This window comes from Eschrichtius robustus, chromosome 14 (assembly GCF_028021215.1).
Source record: "Eschrichtius robustus isolate mEscRob2 chromosome 14, mEscRob2.pri, whole genome shotgun sequence".
Classification (NCBI taxonomy): Eukaryota; Metazoa; Chordata; class Mammalia; order Artiodactyla; family Eschrichtiidae; genus Eschrichtius; species Eschrichtius robustus.
The window spans coordinates 27,310,931-27,331,866 of record NC_090837.1 but is presented as its reverse complement, the minus strand read 5'-3'; the positions used below and the strand labels follow the sequence as shown (position 1 = coordinate 27,331,866).

At 50.1% G+C, this 20,936-nt stretch overlaps 1 protein-coding gene across 3 annotated transcripts in view; it reads left to right on the top strand.

Annotated features, from left to right (window-relative positions):
• The first annotated feature begins 3,512 nt into the window (after positions 1 to 3,512).
• MED15 (mediator complex subunit 15) overlaps positions 3,513 to 20,936 on the top strand; it is a 62,780-nt gene continuing 45,356 nt past the window's right edge. For 2 of the 3 annotated variants that reach the window (XM_068563764.1, XM_068563762.1), the window contains exon 1: positions 3,513 to 3,670. In XM_068563764.1, coding sequence (XP_068419865.1) covers positions 3,603 to 3,670 — 68 coding nt within the window. In that variant the 5' untranslated portion in view covers positions 3,513 to 3,602. Of the gene's footprint in view, positions 3,671 to 10,154; positions 10,230 to 20,936 lie in introns of those variants that run through there. The other variant, XM_068563763.1, reaches the window with a different exon arrangement.

Here is a 20,936-nt window from a genome sequence, read left to right as displayed (position 1 = left end):
AATGACATAGCCGTTGAGGACAGGACAAAAACTTGTTAGAAGCGACGAGGTCTAAGATGGTGGAAGATTTGACTTCCAGTGGACCTTGAGCCTCATTATACGCTCATTGTAATACATTAGCATCTAAATGACACACCCACAGGCGCCATGACAGTTCCGAGGCTGACCATAAAAAGCCAACTTCCTGGAAACCTCCGCCCCTTCTTCAAGATAGTTGGAATAATCCTCCTACTCATTAGCCTATGAAATTACCCAGCCCATAAAAGCTAACCACCGCATATTTGGGGGCTGCCCTCACCTTTTGAGATGGACGACGTTCTGCCTATGGAATGTGTATCTCTCTAAATAAATCCGCTTCTCACCTATCACTTTGCCTCTAGCTGAATTCCTTCTGCGCTGAGATATAAAGAACCTGAGCTTTGTTAAATCCTGAGACCAGGTGTGCGATTTCAATTAAAAGACAGTGGGTTTGAGTCCCAATCTGAGTTTTGGCTGGGTTCAAATCCCATCTGAGGTGTGTGGTTTCAGGAGGGGCAGGTCAGCACCTTCCAGGGACTGAGCACCAAAGTGAGGAGGGATATCAGAGGGGTCCCTATGTGAGGCTGGAAGGAGAGAGCCAGAGCCTCTGAGAGGGTGTGCAATGCTCTCTAGGGGGAATATTCCTCCACCTGTGAAGCTTCCAGCTCCTGCCTCCTGCAGGGCCCAGGATGGTGTCCACCAAATGTGTGGCCAGTGACAGGGTCCAGCTATGGCAAAGTAGCCTCAGGAACCAGCAGAACAGAGATTTAGCCCAGCCAGGGGCCCGCCCCAAGTGGTGTGGGATACAGTCACGCCTCTGGCCAGCTTCAGCTTCCTCCATCATTTCCTCCCCAGGGTCTAAACCATGCAGGTCCATTTCAGGATCGACTTTCCTGTGGCCTCCCTCTCTCCCCAAGGCCAAGAGGTCTGTAGCTGTCTCTACCTCTCTTTTCCTCGTCACCATCCAAACTCTAACCAAGGTATCACCACCTCTGGGCCTCAGAGGAAGGGATAAGTAGAAATAGAAGACTGGAGCAAACACCAAAGGGTGTAGCACTTAAGTTTATCCTGATGACAAATTCTTGACAACATTCTGGACCTGTTTGTCTCAGGGCCCAACAGTAAGGACAGGAAAGAATCACTGGATTGGAGACATACAATATCCATAGCCAATATTTAATTCATGAATCACTCAGCTTATTGCACACAATTAGCACACGACACAGGTTAGTTGAAGTAGGGAAAAGAGGGTCACAAACCACTCTGAGGAGAAGTCAGGAAGGAGGTGTCTCTGCACAAGCAGGGTCTCCAGTCCAGCAATGGGTCTCTGGATAAGCAGAGTGGGAAGTAGCTCTCTGGCAGCCTCCATCTGGAACACTCTGAGTTACTCAGCTTGGTGGTCTCTTTTTAAGGAGCAACGGTTATGCCCAGGGGAGGGGATCTCGCCTTTATCAGTTGCTCCTTCTGTTCCAGTGACATACGTTGCCCAACAGCTTTCTTATCTAAAGTAACACTCTCAGTTTATCACAGACACTCCCAGTTCTTTAGTGATGTTTCAAAACAACTAATATGGAAATTCACATTGGCCACTGTGACTCCATTTTGAACTACTAAACTTAGCTTAACATACCTTAAATCCTATAGGTTTCATACACGATGAGTAGGAATCATAACGTAAAAGAAATCACATCCTAACAGGGCCTCTGTCAGTCTGTCTGCGAATCTATGTGCCGTGCTCTGTCCACCTTCCTAGAACCAGAGTGCAGGGACTTCCCCGGTGGCGCAGTGGATAAGACTCTGCACTCCCAAAAAAAAAAAAAAAGAACCAGTGTGCAGAATAGGGAGAGATGTCCTGGGGTCCCTGTTAACAAGCTCACTTGAGTTGGATGTGATGTCCATCTTCTTCTTCCAAAAGCCCCAAGGGTCTAAGGATTTGACAGTGAGGGCTGGCTTTGCCAATGGAATTGTAAGACCAAAGTTTTCCATAAATTGGTAAATGGAATCTGCAGGGCTGAGGATTTAAATAACAAAACGCTTCTGAAGTCCAAATACAATATAGGACACACCGCAGTTATACCTTTCCAGTGATTCACAGAGAAACATTTATAGGTCAACTTAAAAATGTTCATGACAGTGGTGATGGTTGCAGAATCTTATGAATATGTGACTATAGCAAAAAACACTGAATTTTAAAAGGGTGAATTATATGGTATGTGCATTAGATCTGTTTTATTAAATGTGCAAGAGGGATAGAGACAGGGTGATGAACCATTCTGGTCAGCCTGGGAGTCATCAAGACACGGACTTTCAGAGCTAAAGCCAGGAGAGTCCTGGGCAAACCAGGACAAGTTGATCACCCTAGGGACAGATTTTTTTTTTTTTGGTGGCCACGTGGCTTGTGGGATCCTAGTTCCCCGACCAGGGATCAAACCCGGGCCCTGGCAGTGAAAGCACGTAGTCCCAACCACTGGACAGACAGGGAATTCCCAGGACAGAATTTTAAAAAATTATTTTAGAAAGAATGAGAGCAAAAAAGTTTGAAGCTGTGAACAGCTCTCCTATCAATGCAAAACCTGAAACCTGAGGGCAAGAGGGGCCCCTTTGGGGAACCTGCTCACTCCCTCCTCTCCCAATCCCTCCCTCCCACCCCCTACTCCTGCCTGGGGCTCAGGGACACGGGGTGGACACAGCCCCTCCTGGGCCAGGCACTTATTAGGCATCAGTAGGTGCCAGTTCACTTTCTGTGAGGCCCATCTTGGTGATTGTCTATTTAGTACTTGTGGACCTAAGTTGGGCTTAGGATTTTTGTCACCTGCCTTCCCTCCTCAGGGCCACAGACAAGGCCCCATAGGTTCAGTCTGGCAGAATTTTTATCCTCCTAAAAGTATCCTCAGGCTTCACCCCCTGTCCATTCCCGCCTGCCTCCAACTCCCCTGCCTCCTCCACTCAGCAAGTTGGTGCACTGTCGGCGAGCATCTGGAAGGTGTTCTCCTGTTGGGCCAAACAGGAAAGCCTGTGTCTAAAAATTTAACAGTGTGGTTTGGGTTCCTCACATCTCCAACCCCTACAAAATATAGCCATTGGTGGGATATGAGATTCCAAAAGTCTAATGGAGAGAAGCATCGTCTGGTCCCTCTTGGGATGCGGCGTTGGAAGGCAGCCTCCGGGAAGTAGGGCCGGATCGTGCGGGCACAGTAGGGGCACAGCAGGTGGCTGATAAATCTCTGATAAACAATCTCTCCACGGCATCCGCTCAGGTAGCGGGCGGCCGCGCGCGGCCTCCCCGAGGGGTGCGGATCCCCTGGACTTGCAGGGCCAGCCCACAGTAGGGCCGCAGGCTAGGCACTCGACGAGGTGCAGCTGCCGTCAGTCTCGGGCGGCTGGGAGCGCGGCGGGGGTGGGGCTCCCTGGTGCCCGCGGACTCCATTTCCCACAGGCCCCCGCTCGCGCCTCAGTTCCCACAATCCCCGCTCCGCTTCCGGCGCGGCCGGGACGCAGCGGACGGCTTCCGGGTTTGGGCCTGGCGCTGCGGTTGAGGCGGCGGCTTCCGAGCGGGCCGCGGGCGGTAGGAGCGGGGCACCGGCATGGACGTTTCGGGGCAGGAGACCGACTGGCGGAGCGCCGCCTTCCGGCAGAAGCTGGTCAGCCAAATGTGAGTAGGGGCCGGGGTGGCGGCGCGACCCCCGGCCTTCCCCTCCTCATCTTTCCTCTCAGCCCTCCTCGCGGAGGGGGAGGCGCGGCCGGACCGGGGGGTTCCGGGCGCCGGATCGCGGGGTACCTGGGCGCGGCCTTCCCCTCTTTTCCCTTCGGTCTCGGCCGCCGCGGTCGCGGGTTAGCGTTCCTGGGCCGAACTCTGCCAGCCGGCGAGCCCCGGCTTCTGAGTCATCGTCCTGAGCTTTCTCATTCGTCATTTGTGTGCTTGGGAGGCAACCTTTCCCTAGCTCTGCGCCCCACTGCGGACGGAGGAGGCCGGGGCCGCCAGTGGCGGCTTCTGCAGGTGTGGGCGCTTTGCGATTCCTCCTCGGAGAAAGCGCCTCGGGGCGAGGGCGGAGGGGGTGGGCGGAAGGGGAGGTGGGGGCGAGAATCTACGGGTGACCCCCTCCCCCTCGTGGACTTCGCCGGAGGGTGGCAGGAAGAGGCTGTCAGGAAGCGACCTTCGGTCGGGAGTGGGAGTGAAGAGCTGGGGTTGGTGCCTCCTCTTCAGTCTCAGCTGCTGAGACCATCGATGCAGGGGCTGCCGGGCGCCTGGGGCTTCGCGCGCGGAGCTTCCGCTCCTCCGCACCGGCTGCTTGTTGGTTTAATGTCTTCTACCGGGCTTGCCGGACCGGCGGGCTGTGCTGGCGAGGATCAGCCCCTGACCTTGGGGGACGCGCCGCAGCCAAGGCGCAGTTACAGGGCAGGCTTTCTCCTACTGGAATTGACAGTCTGCTTGAGCAGGCCAGAAACAGTTTTGAGGAGTAGGTGGCGAATAAACTGAGCCCCAGAATGATAAGTAGGAGTGTGAAGGGCCATCACTGCAAGCTGAGGAGTGGGGAGCGTGAGTGCCCACCGCGTGGAGGACCTCGTGCTAGGCTGAGTTCTGGGGTTTGAGGAGATGATCGTGCAAGGAGAGCCAGCGGGGGCTGACCCGTTAGCGGTGGGAGTGCTGTGCTGGGGAGATGAGCCTCTATTTGGCATGGGGCCTGCTTTGAGGTGGTGAGATGCCAGAGTTGGGAAGATCCCCTTAGTCCCCGGAGATGGATCAAGAACAGAGGAGAGAGGCCAGTGAGGCCCATTATGAGAGTTTTGAGATTTTGGGGTCTGGGGACCTGTCGTTTTTCATGCCTGTATTCCCCCTGCTAGAGCACTGTGTGTCACATCGCTCCATAAAATGGTTGTGGAATGACCTAGTCAGGCAAGAGATTCTAAAGGCCTGCATTAGGCAGTGGTTGAAACTGAAAGAAGAAGACGATTCCAGAGAAAGCAGAGAGCGAGCGCAGATGGTCCTTGATGACTAACTGGATGGAGGGGGTGGGGTGCAGCAGTGTGCAAGGAAGGAAGTGGGGCGGAAGGCAGGGAAGCTCTCAGTCCAGTTCAGGCAGTGGGGACTGGAGAGCTAGGTAGGCTCCGGGCCCTGTGGTGGAATCGTCTGGGGACAACTGTGCCGATATTGCAGAATCAGTGAATGTTGGAGTTACCAATCGATGAAATCTTGAGGATTGACCCACTTAAGGGCTCTTGTAAGAAAGGCCCCCAGGGCAGAGAGTCCTCTTTGAGGGAGCCCAAAATTTAAGGACGGGAAGAATGAGTTGCCACCAAAGGAAACGGGGCAGGTGGGGGAGTGTCAGAGGGCTGGGGGGGCCATTGAAGGGGACCGACTGAGTACTTCTTGATTCAGCCTCCTTCTGCTTCTAGAGAAACTGGGTTCTTTTTTTTTTTTGCCAGATTACTGCTTGGGTATTACTCTTCTGTTGCTGCCAACAAACTGTGTTGCTTGAAAACAACACAGGTGTATTATCTGACAGTTTCTGTAGATCAGAGGTCTAAGTGGGCTCAGCTGAATCTTCTCCTCAGGGTCTTACAGGGCCGAAATCAAGATATTGGCAGGTGCATTTCTTCCTGGAGGCTCTGGGGTAGAATTTGCTTTCAAGCTCATTCAGGTTGTTGGCTAAATTCAGTTCCATGGAGATGGAAGACTGAGGCGAAATCGTTCCTAACTGGCTGTTAACCTTTCCGAGGTCAGTCTTTGTTCCCAGGGGCTGCCTCCATTCTCTGTCACACTTTCTATGTGGCCCCCTCCAGCAAGGATGGGCTCTTCTGCCCCATTTCTCTGCCTTCAACCAGAGAAAATAATTCTCTACTAAAGGCTCAGATTAGATTGAGCCCACCTGGATAATCCAGGATGATGTCCCTACTTTCACATCTATAGCCTTAATTACATCTGGAAAGGCCCTTCTGCATCTACTGTTGGCGTGTTCCCGGGGTTAAGGCCTGGGCACTCTAGGGAGCCCTTCCGCGGGCCACCACTGGGATGAGCAGTTTCAGAGGCTTTCTGCCTGACATCATGTGGGTGTTCTCAGTTCTCAGATTTGTCTGTTTTTCCTCCAGGTTTCACTTTGAAAGCCGTGATTCTTGGTGCCTTGATTTATTGTGTTCACAGCATTAAAAAAGAAGGTCAGGATACCTGACATGTTGTTAATTCTGACTTCCTCCAGTGTTTATGCTGTTGTTTAAAGTTGGCCGAGTTGGGAAATGTTTTTTTTGTTTTTGTTTTTTTTGGCCGCACCACACGGCATGTGGGGGATCTTAGTTCCCAGACCAGGGATCAAACCCGTGCCCCCCTGCATTGGAAGCATGGAGTCTTAACCACTGGACTGCCAGGGACGTCCCTTGGGAAATGTTTTGAACCGAGGTAATTTACAGTGGAATGAGGGAAGCCAAGCAAAGACCTGGGAAGTTTCAGTGGGAGGGGAAGCATCTGAGAGCTGGCTCCCTGTCCTCACCTGGCTCTCTTGAGTAGCTCCCGAGAGAATAGGCTGAATAAACGGCTCCTGGCTTCAACTGAGGAAAAGCAGTTTGGAGTTGGGGCTGGTTAGGAGGGCCCTTGAAGGGACTCTAGTGCAGCCTCTTCTTAGCCCTGCACTGCCTCTGCCTCCTCCGGGCCTCCCCGGACTTCTGCCTCCACTCACTCACCACTGCCCTGCTGACAACCCATCAGTGACTGTCCTCAGAGTCAGAGCAGAGCTCCAGATGTCCCCTGCCACCCCCACCCCAGCCTGGCCTAGCCACCTCCTCTCATACCCCCACCCCGTTCCACCCTCTCTGGTCTTTCAGCTTCTTGAGCATTCCAAATTCTTTCTTTGTTCTCTCCCTTTAAACAATTTGTTATCGAGTATTTAAGATATTCCACAATGGGTAGACTTCCCCTCACTGTATTCATGACTAGTTCCTTTTCCTCGTTTACATGTCTGCTTAAATATCAAATACTCAAGATCTTTTTCTGCCCACCCTGCCTAAAGTGGGTCACCCCCTGATATCTTGTATCTCAGCCCCTTTGAGTTTCCCGTTAAGACTCCAATCCTGTGAAGCATGGCACCTGGCGTATAAACCACTTGCTAAATAGTGCAAGAGTAGGTATTTTCCTGGGGGTTGTGTGTGCCACCTTCTCAACGACAGTGGCCTTCATTACCTGCGCCAGCATCCATTGTGAAGCTTGGGAACACCCACTTTCTCCATGTGTGAGCTGAGTGACCTTGGATACGTCACCTTTCTGGGTCATCTCCCTCATCCATGCGAAGGCAGGATTCCAGTCTGTCTCACAGGGGTGGTGGGAGGGAAAAGGAAGAGACCTCCACTCGCGCCCTAGCAGAGGGCTCGGGACTCAGTGATGTGTCCCCTGACACACCCTCCCCAGGCCCTGGCAGGAGAAGGAGCCTTGGGGAGTGAAGGTGGAACCTCTGAGTCTGGTTAGGGGATTGATGACACAGGAGCCTCTGGGGAGGGTAGTTGTGAAACTCTTGGTGGGTTCAGATGGGCTTTTTGTGGAACATCCACTTTCCCTGCAGGACCACAGGAGCAGCCCCCCTTAGAGCCCCCGAACTGGTCATTGTGGGCCTTGGGCCTGCCTCCTGGGGTGTTGGGTTAGTGTTGAGCACGCGTGTCTGGTCTGTCAGCTCCTGGAGAACAAGCGTGTGTGAGAAGTGAGCAGCGCCTCGCATGCCACGGGGTTGGCGAATGGTGAATACATGAAAGGACCACCTTGATCATCTCTTCCCATCTTAGTCTTGAGACTTTTGTACCTCCCACCCCTCAGTACAGCAGATTGCATCTTTAGGCGTGGAGTAAGTAAATGTCTGCTGGGCTGAACAGATCGCAAGGGGAGGACACCCTGGGGGAGGGCAGCCCTGATCAGGGTTCCAGTCAGGGGCCACGAAGGGCTGAGGGAGTGTGGAGCAGAGTGAGGATAGACCGGTCAGCTGCCTCTTCTGCCAAGGCCCCCTAGGGAGGTGTGAGCTCCAGGTCGGGGACCTAGGAGGTGTGGAGATTTCAGCCTAGACCAGAAGGAGAAAGTTGAGTGCTATTTAGCCAGAAACAAAATGAAACAAAGCAAAAAAGCAGAAGAGAACAGACAACCAAACAGCAACTTCCAAGGGTCTGGAGAGGTCTTCAGAAGGACGGGGAGTGTCCTGAAACTTGCATGTCCGGATCCTGCCTGTGGCTTGTGGTCCCTCCCACGGGCAGAAGCCACTGAGTCTTGGCCGACCCTTTTCTGTGGCTTAGCCCACCCAGGCCTCCCAGCAGCCCTGTGCCTCCCTGGTGTGACTCTGGCCCTTGTTCTCCAGCAGGGAAGCTGCTGAGCCCACCGCTTTCTTCATAGCCCAGTTGTCATCCGCGTGACTGGGCTGATGTCTGTGTACAGCCCACCTCCAGAATGTCCGTGCCCCGAGGCCAGGGGCCCTGTCTGGTCACCACAAGTCCCAACGAAGAAACTAGAAAGTGATTGGTGAGACACTGACTTCCGAGTCCTGACCCTTGGCTCTACTGCCTCAGGCCAGGAGTGACAGTGACATGAGGGGATGGGAGCCCTCCGTCATCCAGGTTTTTTTCAACAGCAGCGACAATAGTAGCTGAAACGTGGGAGTGTGCTGTGCACCCTGCTCTAGGAGTTGTCGTGTTGGCTCACCCACAGCCTCTGTGCTGGCCCTGAGAGTGGGCGGGCGCACTTGTTACTCCCGTGTAGGGTGAGGAAACTGAGGCATGGATGCGTGTCACAGAGGAGTGCTTGCTGAACCGTAGCAGGACTGGAGAGGCAAACCACTTTTTCACCTGAAAGAGTGGTCACGCCTCTTTTGGGGAAGCGGGGAGACGGCCCTGGAAGTTAACCCAAGCCAGGTGCACCGAGAGAGCCCGCTGGAGGAGCTGCTGCCGGTAGGCATCCTGTTGGCAGTTTTAGCAACTCCCCATGGGTCACTGGGCCCCAAAGGGTGGCAGGCCCCTCTGCTGCGGTTGGCACAACACTGCTGGCACAGCACCGCAAGCCCCGGCTGATCTTTGGCCTCTGCACAGGCTGCAGCCAGTCCCCAGCTACACCAGCATCCTTTCATAGGTGACCCCACTCCCCTACCAGCTGCATCCCTTACGTCCATTCCTGGTCAAAAGTCTTCCAGCTGTTACTGCCATTCCTGACCTGGTGGCTATGGCTGGTCCAGGACCCATGGTGGTCATTCTGGGGTGGGAAGGACCGTGACCACGTGATTATTTTCCTGCCCTGGTCATGAAGGGCAAGGGGTACCTGCCCCTGAAAAGCATTCCTCAGGGCAGTGATACTGGTTACGTACCTAGAGGGTCGATTTTTAAAGGAATTCTGCTGGATTTTTAAAAATTCAATATGGATCATAGGGCCGAGTAGTTTAAAGACCCCATGCCTGTGTGTTCACCACTCAGCTTCAAGTTGTCAACTCTTGCTTCACGGACTCCACCCTCTTTCTCCAGTCACTTTGATGCCCAGAATGTGTGCATGGCAGCCTATGGATTCAGCTCTGAGCCGGGATCCCTCCTCCAGGGTCTGCGCCTGCCTGCTGCCCCCACCGTGCCAGGCTGCCCCAGATCCTCACAGGAGCCCCGTTCTTGACCTGGTCGCCCTGCCTCCTGCTTGTTCCCCTGTCTGAGAGACCTGTCTTTCCCGTGGCTGAGCGCTTGCAGTCCTATCCCACTCGCCCTCCCAGGACACCCAGCCACCCACCATGCCCCTCTCTTTACCCATGCTCTGTTACCGGTTTGCATCTGAATTGTTTGAACACTTGTTTGCCCCGGTCTGAACCCCTCGTGGCAGGGACACTATGAGAGTTTCTGAATCAGAGTTGATTCCTGCCTCTCCAAGAGTGACGGTGGGCCAACCTGATGGGCCTTCACCTCAGAGTTGGAGAAAGTCATAGCACTGCGCATGCAGGGATGCTGGCAAACTGGCATCCTCAGGAGCCGTGGAACATGGGGTACAGGCTGAGTTTGTTAAATAGACATCTTTGGCTGGTTATCTGAGTGATTTTAATTTTCTTTGTAATTTTTAGTATATATATGTACGTGTGTCGCTTGTTAACAGTAAACATGTATTTCTTTCGTAATCAGAAATCTTTTGAAGGAGAGGTAGACCCTGTCTACAGATGAGGAGGAGGTGAGCCGTGGTCACAGGCAGCTGCCATAAGGTGGAAAGTCGCCATGTGCTTTGTGTCACGGTGGGTGTCCTCCGTCACCTGGGCCAGGTGCCAGCACAGCCGTTCTTTCCACCCCTGCTAAGAAGCATTCTGCTTTCCATCTGAAATTAACCTTTCCAGCTGACCCTCCCTCTGTGCTGGTGGGAGAGCCCCAGCCAGACACTCCTGCTGCACGTCAGGCCCTCTGGCTGCAGTCACGGCTGGCTTGCCCTCTGTCGTTCTTTCTCTGCCCTGTCGGAAGTCTGGTCTTGGCCTCATTCCCTCCTCATGACCCCTGATGGCTCAGCCTACAGTGGTCCCTAATTCCTCTTGAGTTTGTGGGGCCCTTGTTGGATGCATCCTGGCATGAACTGAACAGATGAACTCTTTTTTGCTGTTTCTACACTCATTATTTTTTTGCCTTGCCAAAAGTATTATAAATTTGTTGAGTGCAGGACCTGGTCATACACTTCTGCATCCCAGTGAGCTCCTAGCATGGTGCCTTGTCTTAGGTGAGGGATGCAGGGTAATTGCAGGGAGCATTGTGGAAAGCAATGCTGAGCCTTTTTTTTTTTTTTTTTGATTGAGACATTCATCTAAAGACAGGGGAGTCCAGGGTGTTGCTAGATGGTTCTGTTTAACAGATAAGCGAATGAGTACCTGATCCCGGAGACAGGAGGATGCATTAGGAGCCCAGGCATAATCATCTTGAAACCACAACCCCGTGAGAGAGGGATGTTCCCCTCCACTTTAATAAGGTATCTCTTGGGACTTCTCTGGCGGTCCAGTGGTTATGACTTCGAGCTTTCCCTGCTGAGGGCACAGGTTCAATCCCTGGTCCCGGAACTAAGATCCCTCAAGCTGCAGTGGCCAAAAAAAAAAAATAAGGAGTCTCTTGCTAACCTAGGCGGGGCCTGTTAATAACCGTTCCTGATTGAATGAGTTAAGTATCCAGGTGGAGTAACTTATTTGGGGCAGTGAGTCCTTGGAGGAGACATTTGACCTTACTTTGAGCTTTTTTTTCCGAGACCGTTTCAGACATAGAGTTGCAGGGACAGAGCAGAGCGCTCTGGCGTGCTCTCCCTCCGTTCACCGGTTCTCTCACATGGCTCTGTGCTCAGGCTTGGCGAGTAGCAGCTGGGTGCTGTCTGGCTCCCTCCTCTGGACATGGTTTCCTCCTCGCCCTGGCCCTGCGGGCTTCTTGCAGCTCTGCCTGGGACTCAGGCGGCAGGGTGGGGAGGAGGATAGGGACCAGGGCTGAGGTGTGGCCTGGCTGCAGGTCAGCCTTTGTGCTCAGCCACTTGGCATCCAGTCCGGGAGAGGGGTGGCAAGGCGGGGAGGGGCAGAAGGCCCTGCCTGGGGGCTCCTGCTCTCTGAAGCCTGTGCATCCCTTGCTCCTTCCAGTGCAGGCTCCTGAGGGTGTGGGGGCAGTGCTTGTTGCTTCAGAAATGGCTCATTCCCATCCCCACTGTCTCCTGTTCTCTCCCTCTTTCCAACTTCCTTTCCATCCTCATCAGAGGTGCTGTGTGAGGAAGTGATCTGGCTGCTGGGTGTGGGCTGGAGCCCCTGATATAAAGTGGAGAGAATGCCAGCTTTGCCCTGAGAGGCCCTTTTGGGCCACCGCAGGCCCTTCACTCCCATCGGGTTGCTGTGAGTCATGGCAGGGAGGATTCAGGCCTGAGACTGTGCAGCGGGAAATCCCTGCCAGGGGCTCGGGGTTGGAATTCAGGCCCCAGACCATTGGAGTCCAAACCTGAGGGTGGGGCTGGGGCAGGTCCTGGGGCCGGGCTCAGGGGCCCTCACCAGGCTCCCATAGTGTTTCTTTGTATTGAAGTAAAGCCCACCCATGCAGTGAGCTGCCCAAGGACACGTGTCACCGTTAAAATGCCCACCAGCTGCCCAGACTGCATCCTGAACAGGTCCAGCACCCTGTGCTTCAACTGGTGCAGCCCCTGCCCCACTCTTCTGACTTCCGGGCCATGGAGACGTTTGTTCCAGAACTTCCTGTCACTGGAATCCCAAGCTCTGCAACCCTGGGTCTGGGCTCTTCCGTTCAGAGTCATGTGTGTGACGTTTGTCCTCGTAGGCAGCAGGTTCTTATTCATGCCGTTATTCTACTGCATGACCGCGCCCCCCTCCCCCACCCCGTACTGTCCTGTTGTGCATTTGACAGACATTGGGGTGAGTTCCAGTTGTTGGCTGTGTGAACACTGCGCCAGGGCTGCTTTGGGTCCTGTCTCCTGTGAGTACAGTACTTGCTCTCTGGGCTCTGACCAGGTGCAGGGGTGGCCTTCAGCTTCAGCACCGTCTGGAAAATGATTTTCCCAGGTGATACCAGTTGACATTCCCACCAGCCACGTGGGGGAGTTGCCCTTGTTAGACATCTTTGCCAACATCCGATGTTGTCAAGGAAGCTGCCTTCATAACAAGCACTTTGTTAATTGTTAATGCGCACTCAGATTGACCCACCGGGTGCAGAGACAGTAGGAATGGAAGGGATGGCTTAGGAGGGAGAGAGCTGTCAGGAAGGAAGCTGCAGAATTGGGTGACCGTGTGAGGGAGGCAAGCCCTGATCCTGTGCTAATTTCTGAGAGGTGAGTGCAGGGTGATGAAGTGCAGGGTGTGTGGGGTGTCAACCCTCTGGAGGAGAGAAGTCCAGCTGCCTGTGGGAGAAGCAGGGAGCAGACCTGGAAGAGCGTCAGTTGCAGGAGCGCCTTGCTGGGGCCCCGAGGGGCATGTGGGTGGAGCGGAGCGAGAGGATGTGGGTGCAGGGAAGCCAGTCCCGGCAGCGCCAGCCCGTCTCCACCTCCTGTTTCGGTCAGTGTGTTCCGGGCTGGTGGGTGCGGTACTTCATTCTCTTCAGATAACGTTGCAGATGATTTCAAAACAGGAGGGTATTTTCTGTGATTTCTCTGCTCAGAGATGGCTGTTGCTGACATTTTGATCTCTTTCCTCCAGTCCTGTTTCTTTGGGCATATGACTTGATGTGTATGTATTTTAAATATGCCAACACACACACAGACCCATGTTTCTTAAGTGGAATTAGACTCTGAGTTCAAGTTTGAGTGGTGGCTTTCTTACCGCCAAGGTTCATCCCCTGGGGGGACTCTGGCTGGGACTGTGTGCCCATGGCCCAGTTTCACATGAGGCTGGACACAGCGAGTCTTCTGGCCGACGGGACTCTTCCACATAGTCTGGCTCTGTCTGGGTGGGGAGGGACTGGACCGACCTCTGGTTATGGGAGCAGGTTTTGTGAGACTTAATCAGTTCCCACTTTCCAGAGGCCCAAGCTCTCTAGGCCGAGGGAGACCCAACTTGGAGTGCATGGTTGCTCCCCGTGTGATGGCCCAGAGGGCCCCACTGCAGGGCACTCTTGGGAGTGAGCCTCCTTCAGGCATCTCTTCACAGTCATCCTGTGTGCTTGAGATAACCCTTTTATTTCCTATCTTGTTGAAAGTTCCATTATGGACTTTTCCAAACATTCACAGAAGTAGGGATAATGGAAGTATGGTCTCCCAGCTACTTGGAGAGTTAGCATCATATGGCCAGTGTTTCACCCATCCCTTTCCACCCCCTCCTGGACTATCTTCAGTCACTTCCCAGATACCGTATGATTTTCACTGCTGGGACTCGAGTGCAGACCTCTGGAAGATAGGGCTTTCCTCCCCCCAAATATTTTACAAAGTCATGTGAGATAAGCATTTTAATAAGCTCTTGGGTTGGTAGAGTCTGTCCTTACCACGTGGTTGCCCAGTGGTGAGTGGGACACGCTTAGGGCTGGAACCTGGGGAGCCACAGTGGTCCAAGGCCTGGAGCCCAGAGGCCACTGCCTGGATGGATCAAGAGGTCTTTCCAGCATCCTGGTTCTGTTGTGGTCAAACCCGCAGAATGGAGAAAATGATGAAACTTGTGTAGCTTCTGTAGCTTAAATAATGACATATGCTTCTAAGAGCAGCGGTAGCTTCTTTAGGTGTCGTTCTTTCATTGATCTAATTCATCGAGGGTTGAGAAATCTTGCAAGCAGAAATTGGAGAGCTTAATTAAACCGATAAGAAAGTGAAGAGAAAGAGAACAGGAAGGGGTCGCAGTCTGGGATGTAGTTTGGCAAACAGGCTTCCAGCTGCAGTGAGGTGGAGCAGGCTCCCTGCGTTAAGGACAGGTAGTTTGCTCTGGTTGCAGTTGGTGACTAAACCATCTGTGTTTCATTTCCTGACTCCGAGCTGAAGCCACCTGGGTGCTGGGGCAGGCTCGAGAGAAGACCCCCCCGTCGGCTGTCTGAGCCCCAGGGAAGCTGCCTGTCCCGTGATGTGTGCGATGTGTGCGATGGCCCCTCTTGGGTCGGTGCCTCTGACCACACTCTGGCCGAGGGGTCCACGGAGAACTGCAGAATGCTGGGGCAGGTGGGTGTGGGCATTGCTGATGGGGCGGAGCTTCCTGTCTCTGCGTGGACTAAGTCGGGAAGGCATAGAAAGGCGAGGGAGGCCTTTCTTCGTAGCTGGCGTTCCTTGAATATTTCTTTATGGCAGAGTCGGTGGCACACTCTTTAGGTGCATTTTGTTATTTGATTTTTTAAAAAATTTATTTATTTTAATTAATTTTTTTTTTTGGCTGTGTTGGGTCTTCGTTGCTGTACGTGGGCTTTCTCTAGTTGCGGCGAGTGGGGGTTACTTTTCTTTGAGGTGCGTGGGCTTCTCATTGCGTTGGCTTCTCTCATTGCGGAGCATGGGCTTTAGGCGCGCAGGTTTCAGTAGTTGTGGCTCGCAGGCTTAGTTGCTCTGCGGCATGTGGGATCTTCCCAGACCAGGGCTCGAACCCGTGTCCCCTGCTTTGGCAGGCGGATTCTTAACTACTGCGCCACCAGGGAAGTCCCTGTCATTTGATTTTTATCGAACTAATATTTGTGCATAAATTTTAAAAGTCAAGGACTGATACGACTTACAAGAGACTGCGGCGGTCCTGACTCACCGTGTCCTCCCCTTGACTCGGGGCTTTCTTTTCTGGCCGGTGTCCGTGGTTCTAACTCACGTGCACGGGTCATCACGGTGATGAGTTTATGATTATCTGTTGACTTTCTCTGGGAACACAGCTGTTATCTCTGCCTCTCCCTTGTCCACCAGTGTTTCAGCTTCTGGGTAAATGGGTAATGAACGCTAACGTTTAGGGCCACACGGACAGACGTTCACAGCCGAACACAGTGGCAGACTGTGATGGTTTTCACTCCCAGGGAAAAACGTGCCTTCTTAGAAATGTGCCTAGAGTTCTGTCTGCCTGCGGCTGAGTCTTCCCCTGTCTTCAGCCACCTCTCGGTGCAGTTATCACAAGCTTGGTGCTGCTGGGCTGTCTGTCCTTCCGCACCTCCCTTCTGGAGGCCTTGGGGGTGAGGCCCTCTCAGGGGCTTGTCTCCTGCAGGGCTCCAGTGTTGGGGTTCTTGCTTCCTGTATCCTGGGTTTTCTTCTTTTTGGTTCACTGCCTTGTTCTACGAGCTTCCAGGAAAGGGGCTCCAGGGAGGCCATGTCAGTATGGATGCATGTGGACTTCTAGGGCAGAGGTGCTTTCTCAAGGATTGAGAAGCCTCTCCTGCTGCTTTCTTGTCTCCGGGGCTGGCCTGGTGCTTCTCCTCTCGGTGAGCTTTAGGGCGTCTTGCCTTACTCCCAAAACTCACGGCGGTGCTTCAGGGGAAATCCCTTCAGTCATTTCCCAGGGAGTCCTGTTTCCTCCATGCCCTGTATGCACTCTCCCCCCATGTCTTTAAAGCTGGCCCTTAGACCCTCTTTTTTTGTTGTTGAATTATATTTGATTTATTTTTTTATACAGCAGGTTCTTATTAGTTATCCATTTTATACGTATTAGCGTATATATGTCAATCCCAATCTCCCAATTCATCACACCACCACCACCACCCCCGCCACTTTCCCCCCTTGGTATCCATACGTTTGTTCTCTACATCTGTGTCTCTATTTCTGCCCTGTAAACTGGTTCATCTGTACCATTTTTCCAGGTTCCACATATATGCATTAATATACGATATTTGTTTTTCTCTTTCTGACTGACTTCACTCTGTATGACAGTTTCTAGATCCATCCACGTCTCTACAAATGACCCAGTTTCGTTGCTTTTTATGGCTAATATTCCATTGTATATAAGTACCACATCTTCTTTATCCATTCGTCTGTTGATGGGCATTTAGGTTGCTTCCATGACCTGGCTATTGTAAATAGTGCTGCAGTGAACATTGGGGTGCATGTGTCTTTTTGAATTATGGTTTTCTCTGGGTATATGCCCAGTAATGGGATTGCTGGGTCATATGGTAATTCTATTTTTAGTTTTTTAAGGAACCTCCATATTATTCTCCATAGTGGCTGTATCAATTTACATTCCCACCAACAGTGCAAGAGGTCCCTTTTCTCCACACCCTCTCCAGCATTTGTTGTTTGTAGATTTTCTGATGATGCCCATTCTAACTGGTGTGAGGTGATACCTCATTGTAGTTTTGATTTGCATTTCTCTAATAATTAGTGATGTTGAGCATCTTTTCATGTGCTTCTTGGCCATCTGTATGTCTTCTTTGGAGAAATGTCTATTTAGGTCTTCTGCCCATTTTTTGATTGGGTTGTTTGTTTTTTTAATATTGAGCTGCATGAGCTGTTTATATATTTTAGAGATTAATCCGTTGTCCGTTGATTCATTTGCAAATATTTTCTCCCATTCTGAGGGTTGTCTTTTCGCCTTGTGTATGTTTTCCTTTGCTGTGCAAAAGCTTTTAAGTTTCAGTAGGTCCCATTTGTTTATTTTATTTTATTTATTTATTTTTTTTACCATTTTAAAAAAATTTATTGGGGTATCGTTGATTTACAATGTCGTGTTAGTTTCAGGTATACAGCAGAGTGAATCAGCTATACATATATCCACTATTTTTTCTTAAATTCTTTTCCCATATAGGCCATTACAGAGTATTGAGTAGAGTTCCCTGTGCTATACAATAGCTCCTTATTAGTTACCTTTTTTATATGTAGTAGCATGTATGTGTCAATCCTAATCTTCCAATTTATCCCCCTCCCCATCTTTACCACTTTTAAGCATACAGTTCAGTGGTAATAAACATTCATCACATTGAGCAACCATCACCACCATCCATCCCCGTGAACTCTTTTCATCTTCTAAAACGGAAACTCTATACCCATTAAACAGTAACTCTTCATTTCCTCATTCCCTGCCCCGGGCAACCACCAGTATATTCTTTTAAACTATATCTGGACAACCTATGTTTTCACCAATTGATCAAAAGGCAAATTGGATGTCTGTGTTAATGGTGTCATAAGAACCTCAAATATTAGAATACTATCACAATCAATCTAGAAATCCTTAACATTGGCGTCAATATGTGGCAAATCTACTTTTTGTATGTCGCTGCAAAGAGGTGCAGCTAGGTGTCAACTGTGATGCTCATTCACTGGTGGTTAACCTTTCATGTCCCTAAATCTTCTGTACCATCTTGTTTTCACTGAGACCAATCTATTTTTTATTTGCTTTAAAATATTTTATTGGAATCCTTTGGGTAAGACCAAGTAAAGGCCACCTAATTGATTTTGGTCCCCAATTTCTAGGCAGTCTCCTCCCTCCACCCCAGGAGGTTGACAGCTGCTCACGCGGGTTAATGCAGGAAAGATGTGAAGTTCCGAGGATCTGTGCAACACCAGGTAGAGAACATCCTTTGTGTCAGCAAAATTCACAGTACCCAGGCAGAAGGCACGCTACTCTCCACTTCTTGTCACTCTCCACTTCTTGTCACAGCTTGTTGATGAAGTGGCAGGAACCATTACCTGGGCATCCCAGCCATCCCAACAGCACTTCTCCAAGAGGAGAATTCCAAACTTTAGGCCTTCAGCCACCAGGCTGTCCCTGAATCTCTGTGAAGGGCCGCTGCCCCGGCTGGGCTTCCAAAGCTCTCAAGCTTTATTCAAAAATAACACACCGGTCGGTGAACGTCTTAATCCCCCTCGAGGTGCTGCAGACCCTCCTTCGACAATCAGGGTCCTGTACGCCGGCAGCTGTGCAAAGATGGCTCAGGCCGTTGCCTTCCTCTTGGAAGGTTGCACAGCGGCCGCCAGGCGGATCCCAAAGCCACCATCTTCGCCATCCACGAGTTCACTGCCCAAAGAGCCCATTTGTTTATTTTTGTTTTTATTTCCGTTACTCTAGGAGGTGGATCAGAAAAGGTCTTGCTGTGATTTATGTCAAAGGGTGTTCTTCCTATGTTTTCCTCTAAGAGTTTTATAGTGTCCGGTCTTACATTAAGGTCTCGAATCCATTTTGAGTTTATTTTTGTGTATGGTGTTAGGGAGTGTTCTAATTTCATTCTTTTACATGTAGCTGTCCAGTTTTCCCAGCACCACTTATTGAAGAGACTGTCTTTTCTCCATTGTATATCCTTGCCTCCTTTGTCATAGATTAGTTGACCATAGGTGCGTGGGTTAATCTCTGGGCTTTCTATCTTGTTCCATTGATCTATGTTTCTGTTTTTGTGCCAGTACCATATTGTCTTGATTACTGTAGCTTTGTAGTATAGTCTGAAGTCAGGGAGTCTGATTCTTCCAGCTCCATTTTTTTCCCTCAAGACTGCTTTGGCTATTCGGGGTCTTTTGTGTCTCCATACGAATTTTAAGATTTTTTTGTTCTAGTTCTGTAAAAAATGCCATTGGTAATTTGATAGGGATTGCATTGAACCTGTAGATTGCTTTGGGTAGTATTGTCATTTTCACAGTGTTGATTCTTCCAATCCAAGAACATGGTATATCTCTCCATCTGTTTGTATCATCTTTAATTTCTTCCATCAGTGTCTTATAGTTTCCTGCATACAGGTCTTTTGTCTCCTTAGGTAGGTTTATTCCTAGGTATTTTATTCTTTTTGTTGCAGTGGTAAATGGGAGTGTTTCCTTAATTTCTGCTTCAGATTTTTCATCATTAGTGTATAGGAATGCAAGAGATTTCTGTGCATTGATTTTGTATCCTGCAACTTTACCAGATTCATTGATTAGCTCTAGTAGTTTTCTGGTGGCATCTTTAGGATTCTCTATGTATAGTATCATGTCATCTGCAAACAGTGACAGTTTTACTTCTTCTTTTCCAATTTGTATTCCTTTTATTTCTTTTTCTTCTCTGATTGCCGTGGCTAGGACTTCCAAAACTATGTTGAATAATAGTGGTGAGAGTGGACGTCCTTTTCTTGTTCCTGATCTTAGAGGAAATGCTTTCAGTTTTTCACCGTTGAGAATGATGTTTGCTGTGGGTTTGTCATATATGGCCTTTATTATGTTGAGGTAGGTTGCCTCTGTGCCCACTTTCTGGAGAGTTTTTGTCATAAATCAGTGTTGAATTTTGTCAAAAGCTTTTTCTGTATCTATTGAGATGATCATGTGGTTTTTCTTCAATTTGTTAATATGGTGTATCACATTGATTGATTTGTATATATTGAAGAATCCTTGCATCCCTGGGATAAATCCCACTTGATCATGGTGTATGATCCTTTTAGTGTGTTGTTGGATTCTGTTTGCTAGTATTTTGTTGAGGATTTTTGCATCTATAGTCATCGGTGATATTGGTTGGTAATTTTCTTTATTTGTAGTATCTTTGTCTGGTTTTGGTATCAGGGTGATGGTGACCTCATAGAATGAGTTTGGGAGTGTTCCTTCTTCTGCAGTTTTTTGGAAGAGTTTGAGAAGGATGGGTGTTAGCTCTTGTCTATATGTTTGATAGGATTCATCTGTGAAGCCATATGCTCCTGGACTTTTGTTTGTTGGAAGATTTTTAATCACAGTTTCAATTTCATTACTTGTGATTGGTCTGCTCATATTTTCTATTTCTTTCTGGTTCAGTCTTGGAAGGTTATACCTTTCTAAGAATTTGTCCATTTCTTCCAGGTTGTCCATTTTATTGGCATAGAGTTGCTTGTAGTCTCTTAGGATGCTTTGTATTTCTGCAGTGTCCGTTGTAACTCCTCCTTTTTCATTTCTAATTTTATTGATTTTAGTCCTCTCCCTCTTTTTCTTTTTTTTTTTTTTTGATTTTTTTTTCCCCCTAAATTTTCTTCTAGGAGCTTCTTTAAAAATAAATTTATTTATTTATTTATTTTTGGCAGTGTTGGGTCTTCGTTTCTGTGCAAGGGCTTTCTCCAGTTGCGGCGAGTGGGGACCACTCTTCATCGCAGTGCGCGGGCCTCTCACTGTCGCAGCCTCTCCCGTTGTGTAGCACAGGCTCCAGACGCGCAGGCTCAGTAGTTGTGGCTCACGGGCCTAGCCGCTCTGCGGCATGTGGGATCTTCCCGGACCGGGGCACGAACCCGTGTCCCCTGCACTGGCAGGCGGATTCCTAACCACTGCGCCAACAGTGAAGCCCCTCCCTCTTTTTCTTGATGAGTCTAGCTAGTGGTTTATCAATTTTGTTTATCTTCTCAAAGAACCAGCTTTTAGTTTTATTGATCTCTGCTATTGTTTTCTTTGTTTCTATTTCATTTATTTCTGCTCTGATCTTTATGATTTCTTTCCTTCTACTAACTTTGGGTTTTGTTTGTTCTTCTTTCTCTAGTTCCTTTAGGTGTAAGGTTAGATTGTTTATTTGAGATTTTTCTTGTTTCTTGCAGTAGGCTTGTATTGCTGTAAACTTCCCTCTTAGAACTGCTTTTGCTGCATCCCATAGGTTTTGGATCGTCGTGTTTTCATTGTCATTTGTCTCTAGGTATTTTTTGATTTCCTC